The sequence below is a fragment of the Arctopsyche grandis genome, chromosome 6 (genome assembly GCF_051622035.1).
Source record: "Arctopsyche grandis isolate Sample6627 chromosome 6, ASM5162203v2, whole genome shotgun sequence".
NCBI lineage: Eukaryota > Metazoa > Arthropoda > Insecta > Trichoptera > Hydropsychidae > Arctopsyche > Arctopsyche grandis.
In genome coordinates, this window is record NC_135360.1 from 20,172,694 (window position 1) to 20,193,644 (window position 20,951).

Below are 20,951 nucleotides of genomic sequence, written 5' to 3' on the forward strand. Positions count from 1 at the left end.
ATTTTGTATTAACATTTCCGTAAACATCTCAAACGAGTTTCCACATAAATAAGAAGAAATTATCCGCTTTCATCCGCAATCGCTTATATCTAATAAATGTTACATATGTACATATGTATGAACATATACGCCAATTGTGAGATTCTTTGGATGAGTTTTGTCAGTACCTATGCAAATGATTTCGCGAACTATTTTCATGCAGTATTTGGTTCTACTGCTGATCCTTTTCTGACTTCCCCTGGCTATTTTATGTTCCTTTACATATGCTTCCAATGTTGTCTATTGATAAGTTCGATTTATCTGATTTACCATACGACTTAAGTAAAATTAAAAATATCAGGACCAAATTATATGCTCGATTTCATTTTAAAGGGTAAACAGCTCAGTCTCTCATCTCCATATATTTATAATCATTGCCAAAATATGATTAATAATAAGCAACATGGATTTCGTCCACAACCATCAACGACCACGAATTTTTTGTCATTTTTTGGTATTGTAACAGATTATTTGGATAGTAATATTCAAACTGCGGTTATTTACACAATTTTGAGAAGGCTTTCGACAAAGCGAATTACTCCATCCTTATTCGTAAGCTAATTGGACATGGTTTTCCAGGTGGTCTCTCTCAATTATTTACAAATTATCTGAAGGATCAGCGTGTTTGTGAAGTATAGAATTAGATCTTATGTACGTTTACTCGACCTGCTCTGGTGTTCCACAGAGTTCAAATCCCTGCGTCTTACTTTTAATTTTATATAATATTTATATATATATATATATATATATATATATATATATATATATATATATATATTTAGGGCATTTGTTCTCATATAACGCGGTGGAACGGTGTTCCGGCTCCTTTTTGTCTCAACTGGCACCTTTTTTTGTTTCAAAATAAAATTCTATATAATATACATAATTTGAATATAATCTTTTCTAATAAAAACTTGACAAGAATTGAGTTCCAGCCCCTTTTTTTCAAAAAAAAGCTCTGCATATAGGTACATGTTTTTTTTTTTCATTTTTCAATGGTTATTCCTTTTTTTTGTGATTGGCCAGGGAGGCGCATTGGTTTTACCTGTTAAGCCTTCCTGGTATATATGTATAAATAAAATAAAATACGTATACACACCAACAGTGGCATAGCGTGAATTCCAAGCGCCCTTCCCCCCCCCCCCCCTCCCATAAAATCCTTTTTTTTTATTACAGAAAAATAACTTTCCAAAATGTATTTTTAAGTAGAAAAATCTTTTTGGGTTTGCGGGCGCGATCGCTACGCCACTGCATACCGACAAAAAATGTCCAAAATAGCTCATTTCGCAAATTACAATACATATATTATAGTATAGTACCCCAAATAATATTGAGTTAGTATCATCTTAAGAAAGAATTAAGTTATAAAATGGATACCTACATATCTATGTACATATACATACATATGAATAACATGGCTATTTAGCTCAAGGCTTTTGCTCAATTAAAAATATACAAATCTTTCGATCTGATGGTTGGTAGAAAATTTGATTAAAAAAAAAACAACAACAATTTTTAATGTATATGTACTCATTTATTTTTACATGCATACATATATTATTATTTACAAAAATACATTTAATTTTCACATGATATACATTATAAAGTCTTCTACAGGTCTAAAACAGCTTCTACATATTTTGACTCATCACTAAGAATATTAAGCTGAAAGAATAAAATCTACCCATTTGAAAACATTTTAAATTACAAATAAAATCAATTAAGGACTGAATCCAGTGCCTTCAAGACACTTTTCCGTCCATTTGTCGATTTCCCCAATTTGCTCTTGAGTCAAGTATGTTTTATAACCACCAACAGTACCCGATCTCATGAAACTGCCTTCAGCATTTATCAGCCCAAGCTTCTTATTCATTTCACATACCGGCTCGTAGTTAACAGCTGGGTTTTTCTTCATATTTTCAAAACTCAAATGATCCGCCAGCTTCAGTAACTGTTCTTCAGAACAAGGTTTACCCAAAAACGATGCTACCCTTCTGATAACACTGGGCAAATCGGCCTTCATGTCTTCATATCTCAAAAATAGTATGTTTTCTTGGTCCCGTCTCTTCCAAAATCCAAGCACATGTGCCCAGAATGGAGCATATCCAACTATAAGAAAATTAATCTATAAGCAACTAATACTCAAACTCACTATATATAATCTACATATGTACATACATATGGAAACTAAACAATACTAACCCTTGTTTGCTAGGAACATTTTATAAAAATTATCAAAATTTCCTTTATAACCCTCCAAAAGTATGCAATGATGATAATACGAAATCAAGCAGTCCTTCACGTTCCTCCATACATAAATAATCTAAAATTAAATCCGAATTACAAAACAGATTTATTTTTTTATTTTAATATTAGATGATATTATAACCTTAGATTTTCCAGTGTTTAATGAAATTTGTTCCGGAAGCAAGTCGTATGGTAGATGAGATTTGATGAATCTTGGATTTGACATGTTGTTTATGAACTGCACTGAATTATTGACATATGGAGGTACATCAAAATCGGGAAATTTGCGATGAAACCCACGATAATCGAACAAAGGTGTGTGTCTGTGTGAAAGCGTATATTTAAATAATTATACAATAATGATGATGCTTGTTTTTTATACAAAAACATTTAAATTTCCACTCAAAACTTGATATAATGATTATTGTAGAATTACATATATCGAGAACTTATGCTCTAATTTGTTCCACTGCACTGGGAGAAAGTTGGAATATGAACGATTTCAAGCACATAAATCCCAGCATAAATTATGAATTGAAATATTATTTAAATCGTGATAAACCCTCTTCATAGAAATAATTTTCTCAATATGTACACAAAAACACGAACGATACTAGCACAGTGATCCCAAACATCTATTACTTTCATTTGTGATATATAATACCTTTGCTTTAGTGTCTGCTTTAGTCATATCCGTGGGCAACAACTGCCATGGCAAATGCGTCTTTATATACCTTGGAGATTTTATCGAATTGGCATAATCCACGGATTCATAAAGAGATGAACCCATAGTTTTTATAACATCAATGGGATCGTAAATTACTTGAACCCTAACAAATGTATACACAATTTCATTCCGGTGTGGATCTTATCAACATTTATACATATTACAATAAAACTGAGCATTCAAGAATAATCAAATAATAAAAATAAAAAAAATCATACTCTAAAAATGGAAATCTTGCTGGTAGGAATTCTTTAGCTTTTTCGTAATCGAAATTATGTCCAAGCAGCCAAACCATTTCTTGGGTCCATGTAGTTCCTGAAAATAAAATATTAAAAATAGAAAACTACTTTAAACAACATCTTTTTACAAGGCTTTTATATGTTTTTATCAGATGATGTAATATTACCGCATTTGGGAAAACTACATATCCACACATCATCGTGATGTACAGTCATGTTTTTGATTTCATCTCCGAAATCTTTGTAATATTCAGGAACAATGCAACCACGAACTAACAAATACCCGGTACGAAAAGGGTTAATGAAATCAGTGTTTAAAATTTTTCCGTGCTCGCCAACAACGCTCTCGTACAATAAACTCGGTGCCATTGCGAACAAAAAACGAAGATTTCAATCAAAATAATTCAAATGATTCAAGCAAAGCTTCACTATTTTATGGTTTCTACATATAAGGAGCTAAGCTTCACTACTCTGAATTTGATTCACATTTTTCTGATCTTTATATAACTGATAAATGAAGGTCAATATACATAAGTTTCAATTTACGTGACTAAGGAAATATGTAGTAGTATCGTTTACGAGTAAAACGTGACAATTTTTTTGTTTTTCAACAATAAATCCACAATTCTCAACAATCGATACAATTAGTATAATTGATCCGTTATATTTGAAATTGACGTAAGTCTACTTTTTTTTAATTTCGAGAAATATATCACAAAACATTAAATATGTTTTCCGTTTTATAATATTTAAAAATACTGGTGGCCTTGTAATACGTTTATTCTGCTTTTCCGAGATTCTGTACATCAAATTAGAAGGATTGATAAAAATTTGTGAATTGAGTCAAACAGAATTAGTGTTTTTGGAACTGAAGATTGAACTTCCGCCACTTTCAAATATTTATTTATTTATTTTATTTTATTTTATTCTAAACAGACCATTGTGGCATAACAGGAATTCCTAAAGCGCCACAATGGTCAAAAACATAGCACAAAAAAAATAAAATAACAATTAAACACAAATCAACGACTCATATAATAAATAATGCGATGAGACGTATTTTTTAGCTTACATTTAGCCTCACCATTGCATTTAATGACTTTTATTAATCTTGAATAAAGTGCAATCTTGTAGTGTGAGACTTTTGATAAATATTAGCTCTTTAACTGATAAGATTTCGCTATGAATTAGCAAAAAACTCTATTTATTCACCTTAATGCAGATTTTTTTTTATAAAATGTGAATTTGGGTAACATTGTCAATTATAATAAAGCATAACAGTAAACTTAAAAAAAAACTATTGATTTTCAGTCATATACATATACCATCTCGCCCAAGTTATTCAAAGCGGTACTTGCGGGAGTTTTCAAGTACATAGAATGGGACACTGCAGGAGTAAAAATCAACGGTCGCTTCTTGAATCATCTTTGGTTCGCAGACAATATAGTTTTAATAGCTCGCGATCTAGCTGACCTACTTAACAGACTAACACAACTGGACAAGGAAAGTAGGATAGTAGGATTAAAAATTACGTAGATAAGACCAAAGTCATGTTTAATAGTTACTACATGCCTGATAGCATATCATTATGTAGTAACTATGATAAACCAGTAGAAGTAGTAAATAATTATTTATATTTAGGTCAAATAATCGACATATCTGGTAGTAAAGATGAAGAGATAAAGAGACGTATGAAATTAGGAAAGAGTGCATTTGGACGAATGAATTATGTTTTTAAATCAAAAATGCCACTCTGTCTGAAGAAAAAGATCTTCGATCAGTAATAACGCCAAAATGCTACAAAGTCCAATGCACTCAAAGTATGGAACGCTGCATGCTCGGCATAACGAGGAAAAACAGGAAGTGAAACACGTAGGTGAGAAGTATGACAAGGGTAGTGGACATAATGGATAGAGTAAAGAGATTGAAATGGCAATGGGCGGGTCAGGTGGCTAGAAGAATGGACGAAAGGTGGACAAAATAAGTGCTTGAATGGTACCCGAGAGAATACAAAAGGGTAAAATGAAGACCGCAGGGAAGATGGGTAGACGAAATTAGGAAAATGTGTGGAGTGAGATGGATGAAAGTTGCGCAAAACTAAGACGAGTGGAAGCGTGTTGGAGAGGCCTTATATATGTACATATGTACCTAGTATATGTATGTATGTATATGAAAGTTTTTAAAAATTATGTAATACCTCATTTATGTACATACATACTTATTTACTATCATATTGCTTATTACTTCGTGACTCTAACATACATATATAGTATGTATGTATGTATGTATGTATGTATTTGAGTGAAATACTAATTATTATAACGTAACTTTTCGTTTATTGAAAATAATACATTCCCTTTTAGTGATCACCAAAAGCAAAAGCAGAAGAAAAATCGAATGTTACACTATTTGAAAAAAAATTCATCGGTTTTTGGAACTAAACACATTCTCAAATGTTTTTTCTAATTTTATATAGTTACCGGTTCTTACCAGATTTCGGGAAACTGGCGACGAAAATGTCATCATCCCTCAGAGAAAACTGTGCAATTTTATCACAAACATCAACATAACCATGGGGCATAGTGACCCCCCCTTCGGCAACCACATAACCACATCTAAAAGAAGAAGTAAAGTCCCTAAGCAGAATCTTGTCCACTTCACATCCGGAAGCGCTGTCTATCCTTGACAATACCTTGTTGGCCATTACAAAGTTTTTTACTCGTTTTTTTCTTAAGCGGGTAACAATGCGTGAAGTACGTTCGCGCGAGCTCCTAACAGAACAATGACAATATTTGCTACACTGACCCAATTCCGATATTAGATTTTTGCAATTGATAGCGTTCATAGTACATTATTGATATCTTTGGATTTGTTGATAACGACTATGGTCTATGACAGCGGTTTCCAAACTTTATGCGACTACGCCTCCCTAAAAAAAATTTTTTTTTCCGCGCCTCCCTTCATTTTATTATTTAATAGATATAATAATATAGACACGTTTTAAATAATAAACTTTTATTTACAAATAATGAACACTACAATAGACAGAATAATAAAAAGGTTTTGCTATAACATACATTTATACGAACACGTATATTTATTTTTATATTAAATTACTAATTAAACTACATCTAGCACATCAAAATTTAATGCGAAGGGTGTTTTTGTTTATTGGCACAAAGTTTATCAAATCTTGGGGGCAATATGGAGAGTGCCACTCGTAATTCCTTTTCGTCTATTAACCTGGCTCGATATTTGGTTTTCATTGCAGCTAGTGCCGAAAAGCCCGTTTCAACGTTACAAACGGTAGAAGCATTTGCATTGCTTTGCAATAAAAAGATTCATACTCTCCACTAAGATTCATCCAAAATTTAATTATGGTTTCATTTTGAAACTTTCGTTTTAGTGAGCTATCGCTTTTTCTTTTTTGATGGTAGTCAGCTCGAATTCGTCTTCTTCATTGTACATAGTTAAATGGAATGGATGTCTTTGAAATAATTGGAAAAATGCAGCACTAAACCATCTAAGTGGTCAATAAAAACATTTTTACTTGCTTCAATATTGGCTGTGGCCCAGAAATCTTTGGAAAGTGAAAACATATCCAACTCATTCTTTTGTAAATTTGATTTCCATAACTTCAACTTTTTAATGAAAGCTTTTACTTTGTCTTTTTGAAAAAGTGGATGTATTTGTGATCCCCGCATTGATTTATTTAAACCGCTCAATTTTCCAAAAATTTTAACCAAATTGGCAAATTGAACAATAAAATTATCGTTCAAGCCGCGCCTCCCAGTTTGGAAACCGCTGGTCTATGACATGGGTGGCGAACCCATGGAACGCGTGCCAGAGGTGACACAATAATAAATATCAAAATATTTATTATTGTATAAATAAAAATAGAATAAAAAAAATGCAAGTATGTATGTACATCAAATACCAAACAATTATTTGAAGATAGATATTTTATATCTGCTTCATATTTTGTGACTTTCACCAATTTGAATGTCCAACAAGATTCCTCAGTCAATGAATTAAACTGGACTATATAAAATTAATTGCAAAAAGTAATGACTCACAAGTGTAAGTACGCGGAAGAAAAACATGGTTAGTATCGCAAACAGTTGAAGGTTTCTGCAATGGTATTCCAAGTTCTAATTATTTCTTGTTTTGCATTTTTTTTTAATTACGTTCGATAATTGATCATTTTTAATGATCTTATTTATTTCTTATAAGTTCATAAGTTATTTCTTAGATCTACAAACTTTTGTTTCCAAATGGAACTGGATTGAAAATCAATCAATTGCTTTTCCATGCCATTCAAAAATATAAACAGTATCGAATGACAGTGTTCGGAAATACATAGAAGAAATTTTGATGTTTCTTCAAATCTTTTGAATGGTTTGAATCTTGAAGAAAACTATTTTTTTTAAAGTTAAAGTTGCTGAATTTACTCCAAATACTTTTATTAAATCAAACGTCCCAAATGTTTATGCTTTATGCTTTATTAATACCTTACAATTTTCTAATCAATTAATTTAAATGCAGACATAAATCGGTAAAACAAACATTAATTTTTAAAGCAATTCGATATCCATCAATTGCCCATATTTTTCAATTAAGTTTTCATTTTTAAGAAATTTCCTAATTTCATCAAAACAATCAACAAATCTTTGAAGAATTTTTCCACCACTTAGTCATCGCACATCGTCTGTACATTAATTTATTTATTTATACATATACGGCCGCAAGGACCATTAAACCATAATACAATAGAACAGTAATAAAAAACAATATTAATATAGGAATAGAAAAATAGGAGTTATAACAATGAAGAAATGAAAACAACAAAATAAAAGGCATTTAGCCTTTGTACATATTAGAGAAATGATAATGTAACAATTTTTTTAAATTTTGTTTACTAGAATTAAATAGATCAACTTCGCTAAAGTCATTTCCCAGTTTATGAAGTCTGGGTAACGTTGAATTTTGTTAAAATTTGTGACATAATTTTGGGTGTGGAATAAATAAATATGTAAGTAAACGACTGTACACTGGGTTTACTTCATTTAATAATACCGAAAATTTCCGTTTGTTCACTTCGCGTGCACATATAAAATTTACTACATTACAAGGATCATAATATCTTCCGGTGACTTGAAACCGTACTTTGCGCACAAAACTTGCTGATGTACATATAGTGCAATGAAAGTCCAGAAAGTCATATTACGAGCGCCATCACTAGTTACTGACATGATTCTGGAAAGATCCATTTATTGAATGCATTAACAACTGCATTGCAAATATCCATTCCTTTTTTTGTCTGATCAATTCTTCTGATATTATTTTTATTACAATATCGAACGAAAATTGCCAAATGAGCTGAAAATATGTTAATCATTCACGTGGTATCTAAACTGTCATATGTGCCACCTTTGGCACGCGTCTATAGGCTCGCCATTCCTGGTCTATGAAAATGACTTATTGAAGCAAAACCAAATTAATGGGTATACAATCTATATTCCATATAAACAACATGTAATCTTTGTGAATTTTATTACAGCGCCAGTTGATTAATTCATACAAATTCAGCAACAGAGTAATTTACATTCATGTACATACATAAATAAAATAGGTTAATTTGTTGAGTTATTAGACACATTCGCACTCCCTTTGTTGCCCATTAAATTAGCTATTATATCTTGAATTCTGTGCATCTCTTCAAGTTGCGAAGTTGTCTGTGTCAAACGTTTATCTCTTTCCAATAAAGTTTTTTCCAGGGTCTTTATTGTCTATAAAAAAATCAATACCAAGTTTAAGTACTATCACAGTTACATAGTTACATATTTAAGTGCGATGCATATATACGAACTTGTTCTGAATGTTCCAGCTTATTTTTCAGATTTATTTCATTTTGCATAGCCTCTTCCAACTTTTTCTCTTTTTGTTTGGCTCTATTTTCAAATTTAGCGAACACATCAGCCAATTCCGCATTCTTGTTTGACTATAAATAAAATTAATATGTACATATTTTTAACGTTCACATTAACATTCACATTGTATATTTATGAATATATGTGCTTTCATTTTAATATACCTCGCGATTTAATTTCTCTTCCATATTATTCTTCACAGCATCCAATTCAGTTAATTGAGTGTGTAGGTGTAAAATATTCTCTTTACTTTTTTCTATTTGTCCTTCCAACTCCTAAAAAACATGAATAAATGTGTAAATATAATAGCTATTTCATTTTAATTCTCAATAATTTGCGATCAATATTACACCTTTATTTTTTGAGTATATTCATGGTTGGCATTGGCAACTTGTTGCTCTCTGTCCAACTTTTCAGCCGCTAGTTTAGTTTGAAATTTTCTAATAGTTTTTTCTGCATCGCCCATTTGCTCTGACAATCGCCCAACATTTTCTTCTAATCTAATTGAACAATCAAAAAATTAAAATACAAAACATTGCTGATATGCGCAAGCACCGATTAAAATTTTACAAGTACTTTTCATTATGAATTTGCAAACGAAATAATAGTTCCTCTTGAGTTTTATTTGTTGCCTCAAACATTGCAATGGAATGATTGAGTTGGGTGGTAGCTTGATTAGCACTCTGTAATTATAAAATGTGTAACTGTATATATACCACAATAGATAAAAAGAAAATTAATTCAAAAAATATAAACATTTTTTATTTTCTTAATAATTTAGAAATACCTGCAAACTCGTTTGTGAAACATTTAATCTATGTTCCATATTATGTATTTTGTATCTATACAATTCAATTAGATGTGATACTGGCAAGCTTTGTACCTAAAAATTGTTTGATTCCCATTATAAATTCAGAACAACACATTTTAAGTATACTTAAATAAGTATACATATAAAACAATAAAAAACCTCATTTCTTTGAAAAGTTTCTTCAACTAATTTTAAAACAGCTTCCACTTTCTGTTCTTGAAATCGAATGAAAACAGGATTTAATGTATCGGACGTCGGAATTGGTTGTTGGCAATCGCCATTATTAAGGGAATCTCCGGATGAATTATGTTCAATTGAATTTTCTTTTTGAAAAAATACCTGAAGAATAAAATAACTAAACACTACAAAATATCAATTCAGCATATTGTATTTGATTTAATTAATATGTTACCTCATTTATTTTACTCATAGGAAAATCAGAATGCCGAAGAATTTCCAAAAAATGTCTCCTCCCCACACCGGGCACATTACTGATACAATGACTAAGGATATTTTGTGCCTTGAAATAAAATAAAATTAAGCGTCTTCATAAATATTTAAATATTCAACATTGCATTTTTATACTCACGGTAGAATTTGACAAAATATGGTGAAAACACGAGTCCCAGTCATTATTTCTTTTCGAATGCGATAAACAGATATAACAAGCAATCAAAACAATTTCTTGTTTAATATGTTTGCTGCATCCAGTCTGTAATACGTTTAACATTTTATGAATATCACTAAATATTTTTAATTGGTTTACAAAAAAAAAATTACCTGTAAAATTTGTTTTGCAACCTCTTCAAATTTTTCTACTTTGACATTGTGCAATATTGATTCACTCATTGCATCGCAATCGTTCAACGCACACACGAAACGCATCTAAAATAGAACACATTTATTCATTTGAATATTTAATATACTTGAAGAAGGCAGCATAGCCGATGAACAAATAAAATTTATTCATATTCTTGATCAGATCAAATATATTTACCCACTCTACTCCTGCAGACTTGAAATCTAGTCTTACGGGATCTAATAATCCTTGAAGTCCAACTGAAAGTAATGACGCTAAATCGTCCGGTAACATTCCATCTTCTAGTTTTTCAAAAATACAACATAGCATAAATACATTTATGTACATATTCAAATATCCATAATGCAACAAAATAAAGTAAAATCAAAACCTTCATATTGTAATATAATAATTCCCAAAAGATGATAGGAAGAACTCATCAAATCAGGCAAACCACTTGCTTTAATGCACAAGTCAACAACCGACTTATGACAACTCCGTAATGAGTACAATTCTGAAATTAAATATGACATAAAATAAAAATCACAACATACAGAATATGTGTATGACAATTACATTAATGAATAACATTTTTACCTAATTGAATTAGAGTATCTAATATAGTAAAAATGATAAGTAAACACTGTTTACAATTTTCGTCTGAAAAAGCACACAAAATTGGAATAAACTGCAAAAAAAATCAATTTTAAATTATTAATACACGTCAAAATAAATTAATATATGCATATATGTATGTATAAACAAACCTTCATCGCCTCTTGAAGTGACACCTCGAAATGATCATAGGTTAAAACATGCGATTTTGAGAACTTGTACGAGCACAGGTCTTGCAGCAATATACTAACATAATGAAGTTCTCGTTTATTCATCTCCCTGAAATAAATAATACTGTGAAATAACATACAGCTACAACACTGAATTGGCAGTTGAGGTTTAAAACAAACCTTATACTATTTGGGAGAGTTTTCATTGCGACTCCTAAATAATTATGGATATCTCTAGCTGCCGGTGGTGTTCCTTGAACGCTTTGAAGAGTCAGTAGCAATCTACAAACCTGAATACTTTCACCGCCATTACACTGCAAATAATACAAACATTGTAATAAAATCAACTAAATGCAAATAAATTTTACTGTACTTGAAAATACCTTTCTGCTAATAAGATTCTTGATTAGATTCCTGGTATCAACATTTTCCGTAACTAAATTAATGACCGTAACATTCCCATAACAAAGATTAACCACCACGGACAAAATGCTAGCGGTTGGAGTTGCTGCATCTTCATTATTGTTTAACAACCAATGGCACAATGTCTCCATTAGGCCCAACAAAAACGGCTCTTGCCAATTGATTTTAATTCCAAAAGTCAAATCCTAAAACATCCAATGAGAAATCATCAATTATGTATATTATATTTTACTACGAGTGGATATCGAAATAGTTTTCACCTCCATTAAGTTCAACAGTTTAATTTTATTGTCTCGTGTTATTTGAGTTTTCAGTAATAAATCGGTCAAAATCGGCACAAACCTAATAAGATAATAAACATGTACGTATATTAAAAATTCCATGTGTATTTTATTTCACCAATGTTTACCTGTATGTGTGAGTTAAATCATATTGGCAATCTGAATCTTTTACTGCACTGCAAAGAACGGAGACTCCACTCCAGTGCGGCGCATTAGGATTGGACATAACCTCCCACAGACTGCTAAAGAAAATACTAACATCTGTTTTATTGCCGGAAAATGTAGTAAAATCCAATGCAGCGATATTCTACAAATACAATGAACACATAAGATAAATTTCACAAGACCAAAAATCACATAGACATTTGAAACTAACCTCCAAAAGCTCCACGAGTGCGTTTGAAGAAACATTACTAGTAGAGAATTCTTTTGCCTCTTTTATAAACTTCTTCATGCACATGAACCTGGAATTGTCCATTGTGGAGATGCTGGATTTGTCCTGCAACCACACAAATGAGTGTGTCAACCACCTTGTGTGTGTCAATTGATTAATATTGTATTTCAGTATAGCTTGAAAGGTTTAAGTATACATAACACGAAGAAAATAAAAAAATAGTTACTGCGTCAAGCTGACGGACACACCCAACAGCTCAGCGCAAGCGCAGTAGCCGTTAACATTCGAACAAAACACAGTGGCCACAATGCAATCAGATTTCGACCATAAACATAATCAATTTATAAAAATTGTTACAGATATGAATGTAAATAAATGCATTTGCGCAGTTAAAATAAACATAAAAAAGAAACAAAGTTGAATAAATTATATATAAAGTAATTCTCGTACTAACCATGTTAACCATTCATAACTAATCGACAGCAATATATGACTTTACTTTTGAATGTAAAATTTGGTACATCCTTGCCACGAAAATCGTGAATATGGAATATATGGCACATGAAATCTTGGGTAGAATTCTTGCCCAAAAAAAAATTTTTGCCACGAAAATCGCGAATACGGAATATTCAGCATTCGACTTCTCGTTAGTATTTGATTTTCAAATGCTTTTTATTATTACGAAATTATGTTCACAATACATCTTATATCTATTTTAATAGCTACTGATCTACTGATTATTTTCTATTTTACAATTTAATTTAATTAGGTTAGTAATCATAGTATTATATTATTCTAATGTTAATGTACAGCATAATAGGAAAATAGCTCAAAAACCTATTTACAATTCTTATGGTTCTCGTTAGTATGATAGTTCTCGTTAGTATGATAGTTCTAGTTAGTATAATAGTTCTCGTTAGTATGATGGACTTTTCGGCTGCCGGCGAGAGTTCCGCTATAGAGATTTTAGTGACTTTTCGGCGAGCGTTTTGTGCGCAATAATCACAGAACCGAATTCTCGTTAGCGTGATCGATCACGTGAGTGAATCTTGGTGGGTGGAATTTTCGAGTACTATATGTATATGTTACACCGAATCCGTGAAATTGTCTATTACCCGCATTCGGCAACAGAATTGCCGAATGCGTGAAAAATGCAAGCACGTTGCCCAGTTCACGGATTCGGCAAATTCTTTGGCGAATGCGTGTATTTGTCCGAAGGACCATTATATTTATATACCTATATACCCAGTGCCGGTTTCAGGGGGGGGCTGGGTCGAGGGCGCCAAATAAGTTAAGGCGCTGCTCGATGCGTCAAAGGCGCTTTAAATTTTAAAATTAGAGCGCCAAAAGCCATACAAAATTTTAGATTATAGCGCTAAAGGCGAAATTTTTTTCTATGGGTGTTAAGAAAAAAATGCCCGCGTGTGCCATTGGGTGGAAAGCCGGCACTGTATATACCATATAACTTTATTATAATTTTTGTATCAATTCCTTTCCGAAACCACCCATTGAAATCAACGGGCACAACACTAGTATTAAATGGTCTCCGACGTTTCACTCCTACCACCACCCCCATAATTTTTTATCCAAATTTAAAACAGTCTTTCTTATGCCATGGCATTAGAAAGACTGTTTCAAATTTCATTTAAATATTTTAATAGTTTTATATAAAAAAAGTTTGACTATAAGTGAGGCACCATTTTTTATAGAAAAAGTACTAATATTATATTTATAATATGGTTTAATTTTTCATAAGACAGTTTATTTTGAATACACTTAAAATTCAAGACTCATCCAGTTATTTTTTTTCAATATATTGTCTTCTATTAAATTGTATTATATTTACTGCTTACATAGATGTATGTACATACATACTAACCCTCATTTTCAGGAAGTACATAAACTATTTATACTTAAGATACAGAGAATTGATTTCATAAAATCTTATATAGGAAAGCTTGAACCTGATTTGAGGACAAGTATTTTTTTTAATGTTTGCCAATGAAATAATGTAAATAAATTTATTTGGCCATATTCTAATATAAGTAAGTCAACTAGTTTTATCAAAAACCAAACTTCATCCACTTTTAAATGTTTTCCTTTATTCTATTATATTTTATAATACATCATGGTAAATATAATAAAATATACTTCTGGGTAAAGACTGCAATTACGATCACATTTCGTTATAGTAGGAAAAATTTTATGATTCATAATTTTACACATCTATTACATACATATTATAATAAGTCTTATCATTATTTGTAAGGTAATGAATTTTGTTTAGAATTTAAAGCTTGTTTACTTATTGCATTGTCTGTTTAGGAGCAATAACAACAAATTATTTTCAAAGAATATCAGTGCACTTTTTTATGTACAAGTATTATTTAAACGTCTCTTCGGAGCACATAAATTATAATTCATTGTGATAATACTCTGTGGTGACTTTGAGCTCTTCATCATGAAATTCATCGCAAACAGCAGGATACTTTGCCTGAAAGAATATTACTTATAAAAATTATATTTCATATATAAATAAATTTATTGATACACAAATATGAAACAAACCCTGCAATTACTATCGTCTTGAATTGCCGTATACAAGTCCCAAAAACCGTGCCCTCCCTCGTAGCTTAAAACTGCCGAAGCTACAAAACTACTGAGTTTTGTTAATCCTGCTTTGAACCCAGGTAAACCTTGAATGAATAATACAGTGGAAATGTTTAAGTTCGAAACCATTAATAAATTGTGTATAAAATAATATTAAATACACACCTAATTTTTCGTTTGGATCATGTGTATTAATTACACACAATACGTGAGTTTGACAATGGGGCGCTTTTCTGGCAAAACGGAAAGCACGATACACCCTGAGTATAGGTTCAATTATTTCTAAATTAAGAGTGTCTGTAATTTTATCACTGAGTTCATTTTGATCAGCTCGTCGAAGGTAAGATCCATGTGACTGTGCTGACTTCATCAATTCCTGTTAAATAAAGTACACAATATTATATTAAAAAAATATATATGCGTCATAGGTGTAGTAGAGTGGCTTTGGAGCTTATGCTTCCCTTAAAGTTTATCATTTTTATTAATAAGTTTTTTTTTAATTGTCTTTGTTACAACTTTTAAATATTTCATGTTAATTCATATGCGTTCTTATTTCTCTATATCGTATGAAGAAGTATTTATATTGTAAAACAAAAAGTAACTTACTTTTACATAATTTACAGCAGGTTTAACATAAACGCTGACATCGGTAGGTGTGTTGAGATATTTCATCAAAACATAATTTACAACATTTGAAATTGACTCTGAAAATTTGGTTGGTTGAAACATAGCGTGCTTGGGAAATCCTTGTGACTTCAAAAACCCATTCACCACAAATTGTCCAGAAGTCAAATATCTAAAAAAAAAATAAACAACAAAAATTAAATATAATTTGGGTAAAATTTATAGAATTATATTGATGGATGTAAAAATGTATACCTTTGTTGAACTTCTGGATTGGCAACATGAATCAACCATTCAGTTAAATAGTTTGAAGCGGTTTTAATCCACCTCCGTCTGAACGAATGGTTTTCTAGAGACTTCAATACAATTTCAAAGTTTACATTTCCTTCTTTGTCCATGAATGTTTTTGTCATTTCAGACATTCCCGTATTTTGCCACAAAGCTTTTCCCAAATCAGAATTAATGAAATGATCCCAATAAACATGCAATTTTTCAACGATTGGGGGTAAAAATGCAGCATGCCCAGAATGTTTGTGTTCTCTTTCATCAGCTTCTGGACCATTAAATGCGCTAAAAGTATTCATCAGCATCGGTAAAGCTCCAACAATATCATCGACCGCATTATTTCCATTAGAATGTTCTTGATTTTGATTTTGTTGTCCCAAAAATGCGGATGCCACATTCAATATTGTATTCATATCTAGTCCACTTTCAGCCTGCTGAGATTTAGTATTTTTAGACTTCAATTTTGATTCATGTTGTTTACCACCTTCATGTTTGTTTGCCATTGCTGACTCGGCAAAAGCACTGATTACAGAACCCAGTACATTAGGATCCAAATTTCCATCTTTATTTGTGAACAAAGCACCTAAACCTAAAGAGATAGAAATCAAATAATTATTACCTCTATTTTACGTTGAATCCAAAAACAATCATATTATCTAGAACTTACTTGATATCACATCACCAGCAGCATTATTTTTATTATTTTGCATTCCTACTAACATGTCTCCAATATTTTTACCATTATCTCCTTGCATTAAAGTGCCCAAAATTCCTCCCAAAGCGCCCAGTCCTCCACCTCCTCCATTTTTATTTCCTAATGATCCTTGAAGTAACGTTGAAGCAAGATCCATAAAATCGCCTGGTTCTTCATCGTCAACTTCATTTGTGTCAACACTCTGTGCCGTAAATCGAACTGACAATAGAACTATCAATAATATTGCATTGTACCACATGTGTCTTGAGAGGAACGCCATGATATATTTACTTTAAAAATCTTCTACTGAATATATCCTAAAATCATAATAGATAAATACTAAATTAAAATACATTATAATGTACTCAATATTTTTCGACATAAATATACGATTATAATATTAAAAAAAAAATGGAAATCATTACATTTTGAGGCCAACAATAGTTTAATCAAAGTCTACATCTATGTACATACAAGTATCTTGTGATTTACTTATTTTACGATAAATTTCGGCATAAGTAGTCGAGTTAAGGTCTGTTCATACCTATCCAGCGCGACCCGAATCCTGCAAGTACGGACAGTATTCTTTAGTACATTCTATATGGACGCGCATGAATGCTTAAATTCGCATGCGCGAATGGAGTATGAATACGTCCATATAATGTACCAAAGAATACTATCCGCACTTGCAGGACACCTGCAGGATACGGGTCGTGCTGGAGAGGTATGAACAGACCTTTAGTCGAGTGGCATTTAATATTTAGTTACCTACTAATGTCCAGATAGATCTTTAAATAACTTTTTTCAACTACTTTTTCCTACTCGATTAAACAACTGACAATGTAGAGACAACTGACAATGTATTAAATACATATTATTTAATATGTATTAACAAATTTCACCGGAAATAATGACCAGACTCTTAACATATTAAACTGCGAACATTATACATATTTCCCGATCGGTTTTTCAATTTAACTGTGAATCCATCGACTGGAACTGGGTATAATTAAAATCAAAATAAATTATTGCACACAGCATACGGTGAACGAACAACAAATTAGTAGCGCTGCAATTTGATTCAGGGGCAATATCTATGTATGTATGTACGTAAGTTCGATTAACCCGTTACCTGCCAGAAGCCTAGCGTCAAATACGAACCCAATTAGAATACTAAATGATATAAAATCTCTAACAGTGAAAAGCACAGTAAAATACCTATGAAATATTATTTCAATAGAAATAGAATTATGATATATGAACTTGTTCAGCTGATTTGCTGAAGGCTGAATAACGGTCGCATAATAATATGACACGGTTTAAAACGGTGGAGAACAACAACGGCAGCGACCACCGTTAAATAACGAAAGCACGCTTCTTGGAATGTATTCCGTTATGATTGCTTAACTTATCGTATGAAATTGAAAAATAATTTTCATCAAGGCTCAACAATACGCACTGTACTGGAGAGTCAATTTCCAAATAATGAGAAGTAGGTAGCTAGAATTCGATGCGCTATAAATATAAATGACTATATCGAATTAAAATAAAACATATAAAATCATATTGTGCATTAAAATAATTGTTGATTTATATCAAATATAAAACATTTGCACTTACGCAGAAAATTATCGAATTTCAATACTACTAGTGGCGATTTATACGTGTAAAAAATTATAAAATTTTAAATGCTATGTCATCATCATCATTTACAGCCATACGCCATCCACTGTGTTATGTATGTATGTATGTATATACCTTTGAAATACATATGATTGTAAAACGGCAATGACTAAGAAATTCGGGGCAACTACCTATAGAATATGTATGTTCTAAAAATTGGCATTGGCGAATAGATGACAAATATGTGAGTATCACGGAAAAGTGTGAGTTGTAAGAAACATGTGAAAGTACAAAAGTGTAGAAATATCGAGAGGTAAATCTCTTGATTTCGTATATGAGAATATTGGGTTCAAATTGATAAAAAGAACTAAATTTTATCGTTCTAATATAATATGAAATTTAGACTCGTTGTTAAAAAAGTATTCTGTCATAATGTCCAATCCATTATTTAATAATATTTATAGTCCTCTAAAGACAGTATCTCAGACAGGAATAAAAAGCTTGTAAAAATAGGACCTCCTGACCGATTGTATTATCTATTAAAAAAAATCTTATCAATTGGCAAACAATTTGCTCATCTCTAAGAAAAAGCTAAGAGACGTGTCTGCCTATTTGTCTGCAGATAAGTCTGCTAAGGAACCATAAATTAAGTGGAAAGAAAATTGTGCCAGAATCCAAAATATATATTTTTCGGAAGGAGAATGGACATAATGGTTATTTCCTTTAAAGGGTAGCTAATTATTCACCTTTGTGGCAATGTTCGAAATTCGAACAACGAAAAAGTTAAACATATAAAACATATAAAAGTATTCACATGTTCATCGTAAATGTATTCAATACACTTCTTACAAGAAAAGTCTTGCCGTCGAGAAAAAAATATTTGAAAGATTTCAACGAGGATGCCACTGAACCTGATATTCAAAACAAGAAGCAAGAATACAGTTACGTACATCAAATAACGGTTTCGGTCAAGGACACCGTGCCCACAGGACAACAGTCAACCCACTTACACACCAAACAACCCACTCTTAACTTTCACATTCCGGTCCGTAAATACCTGTATATTTTTTTTCACTCGTTAATTTCTTTCGTAATGTATCATCAGTTTGAAAATCAATCAAAAATATGTATTCAAATTCCTACGAGATTCCAATTATTTCATTAAAATAATGCTTGCAATTCTGTTACATCAAAACTATTCGTATAATTAACGAGCTATGTAAATGTATTTATGACCAACAATTAACTTAAAATCATTTCTCAAGCAAAGCTACTATTTTTTTTTATTTATTACTGTATTATAAAATAAAAAGTTTAATGAAACAACTTGGGCTGACATTAAATTTCCCTGTGTAAACATTAACTTGAATTAAATTGAACAGTAAATCATAAAGATAAATATATATACGAAGATTTAATTTTGATTCAATATGATTCACATAGAAAGTTAACGGGTAATTATTTTACCTTTCAAATGACTAAGAAGAAAACTATTTTCGAAGAATTAAAAGCTATGCAAGTCAAAACATTTTGACCTAGATGAAAAACGAGGATAAGATTTCAAATGCGCAAAAAGTTTTAAAGATAAGAATAAATTCACAGTCCAGGTAGAAGTATTATGCATACACGATACACCCAGTGTGATTAGGTATGTTTCAACAATGAAGCAACAAGAACGAAATATTTTATCTTGTTCATTAGTGCAAATATAATGTATTAAAATTACCTACAAGTAAATTTCTTGATGTAATACATTTAACACAAACTAGGAATAATTAGTATTTACTTATATTAGCAATTATTATTTAATATTATACATGAAACAAAACGCCCGCTCTGGAAATTTAATCACGAGAACCACTAGATACACTCATTTCTCATTAAAAGTGACATCGCACAAAACTAACTTAATATTTATAATAGTAACATTTGTAAATAATTAATTCATTACTTAAAAATTGGTAAACTGGAACAAGCGAGATGGAGCTCTTGACGACTCCAACAGCCGCGACCTTCTACTTGTGCTGCTGAGCTTAAACTTGACAATCAACTGTTATGTTACAAGCTGCACTGAAAGTATCGTCTAGTTCTTTGAGTAAGAAAATTTAATTTTCATGTCGAAACTCACTATTTACATTCATATGTACATATGTATGTATATTTTTCAGTCTGATATTTTAAAATATAAATATTCTGTATAAATATTTAAATTTCTATCAACTTATATCAAATTTAGAACCACCTTTTTTAATTTAAATTTCTTTATTTATTACAATTTTACTGTAAACAAAAATTCTTCGCAAGTCAACTTCCAAAACATCAACGTAGCGATTTGCTTAATTTATTCGAAAGCGAAGTGGAAACGACATGTTTGAGGAAAACAAGCATGTTTCAGTTTTCGGTCACGCCGAACACAAGTTTTCCAATGGAAAACAACAGA

At 31.3% G+C, this 20,951-nt stretch overlaps 3 protein-coding genes across 8 annotated transcripts; all 3 read right to left on the reverse strand.

Moving 5' to 3' along the window:
- Positions 1–1,555: 1,555 nt before the first annotated feature.
- On the reverse strand, positions 1,556–6,079 carry LOC143913324 (luciferin sulfotransferase-like). 3 transcript variants are annotated; one of them, XM_077433030.1, is made up of 5 exons: positions 5,743–6,079; positions 3,232–3,328; positions 2,951–3,116; positions 2,242–2,362; positions 1,556–2,148 (listed from the first exon to the last, which is right to left on the reverse strand). In XM_077433030.1, exons 1-5 carry the CDS (start codon positions 5,954–5,956, stop codon positions 1,760–1,762), a joined length of 987 nt encoding a protein of 328 aa, XP_077289156.1. In that variant the 5' UTR covers positions 5,957–6,079; the 3' UTR covers positions 1,556–1,759. The 3 variants fall into 3 exon arrangements, with proteins under 3 accessions (XP_077289156.1, XP_077289155.1, XP_077289157.1); XM_077433029.1 differs by lacking the exon at positions 2,951–3,116 and adding an exon at positions 2,429–2,609 and having other exon boundaries at positions 5,743–6,065; XM_077433031.1 differs by lacking the exons at positions 2,951–3,116; positions 5,743–6,079 and adding exons at positions 2,429–2,609; positions 3,420–3,572.
- A 1,354-nt stretch (positions 6,080–7,433) lies between these two features.
- LOC143913326 (uncharacterized) lies at positions 7,434–13,038 on the reverse strand. 4 transcript variants are annotated; one of them, XM_077433034.1, is made up of 20 exons: positions 12,902–13,038; positions 12,658–12,780; positions 12,410–12,588; positions 12,261–12,342; positions 11,961–12,185; positions 11,758–11,891; positions 11,560–11,686; positions 11,390–11,480; positions 11,184–11,306; positions 10,991–11,094; positions 10,774–10,878; positions 10,583–10,705; positions 10,406–10,513; positions 10,153–10,332; positions 9,970–10,065; positions 9,759–9,865; positions 9,535–9,682; positions 9,347–9,457; positions 9,122–9,253; positions 7,434–9,041 (listed from the first exon to the last, which is right to left on the reverse strand). In XM_077433034.1, exons 2-20 carry the CDS (start codon positions 12,757–12,759, stop codon positions 8,886–8,888), a joined length of 2,433 nt encoding a protein of 810 aa, XP_077289160.1. In that variant the 5' UTR covers positions 12,760–12,780; positions 12,902–13,038; the 3' UTR covers positions 7,434–8,885. The 4 variants fall into 4 exon arrangements, with proteins under 4 accessions (XP_077289160.1, XP_077289163.1, XP_077289162.1 ...); XM_077433037.1 differs by having other exon boundaries at positions 12,658–12,811; XM_077433036.1 differs by having other exon boundaries at positions 12,872–12,984.
- Positions 13,039–14,400: 1,362 nt separating this feature from the next.
- Positions 14,401–20,552, reverse strand: LOC143912805 (uncharacterized). Its single transcript, XM_077432194.1, has 7 exons — positions 20,463–20,552; positions 16,862–17,205; positions 16,165–16,783; positions 15,892–16,081; positions 15,451–15,661; positions 15,244–15,371; positions 14,401–15,169 (listed from the first exon to the last, which is right to left on the reverse strand). Exons 2-7 carry the CDS (start codon positions 17,166–17,168, stop codon positions 15,089–15,091), a joined length of 1,536 nt encoding a protein of 511 aa, XP_077288320.1. The 5' UTR covers positions 17,169–17,205; positions 20,463–20,552; the 3' UTR covers positions 14,401–15,088.
- Positions 20,553–20,951: the final 399 nt, after the last annotated feature.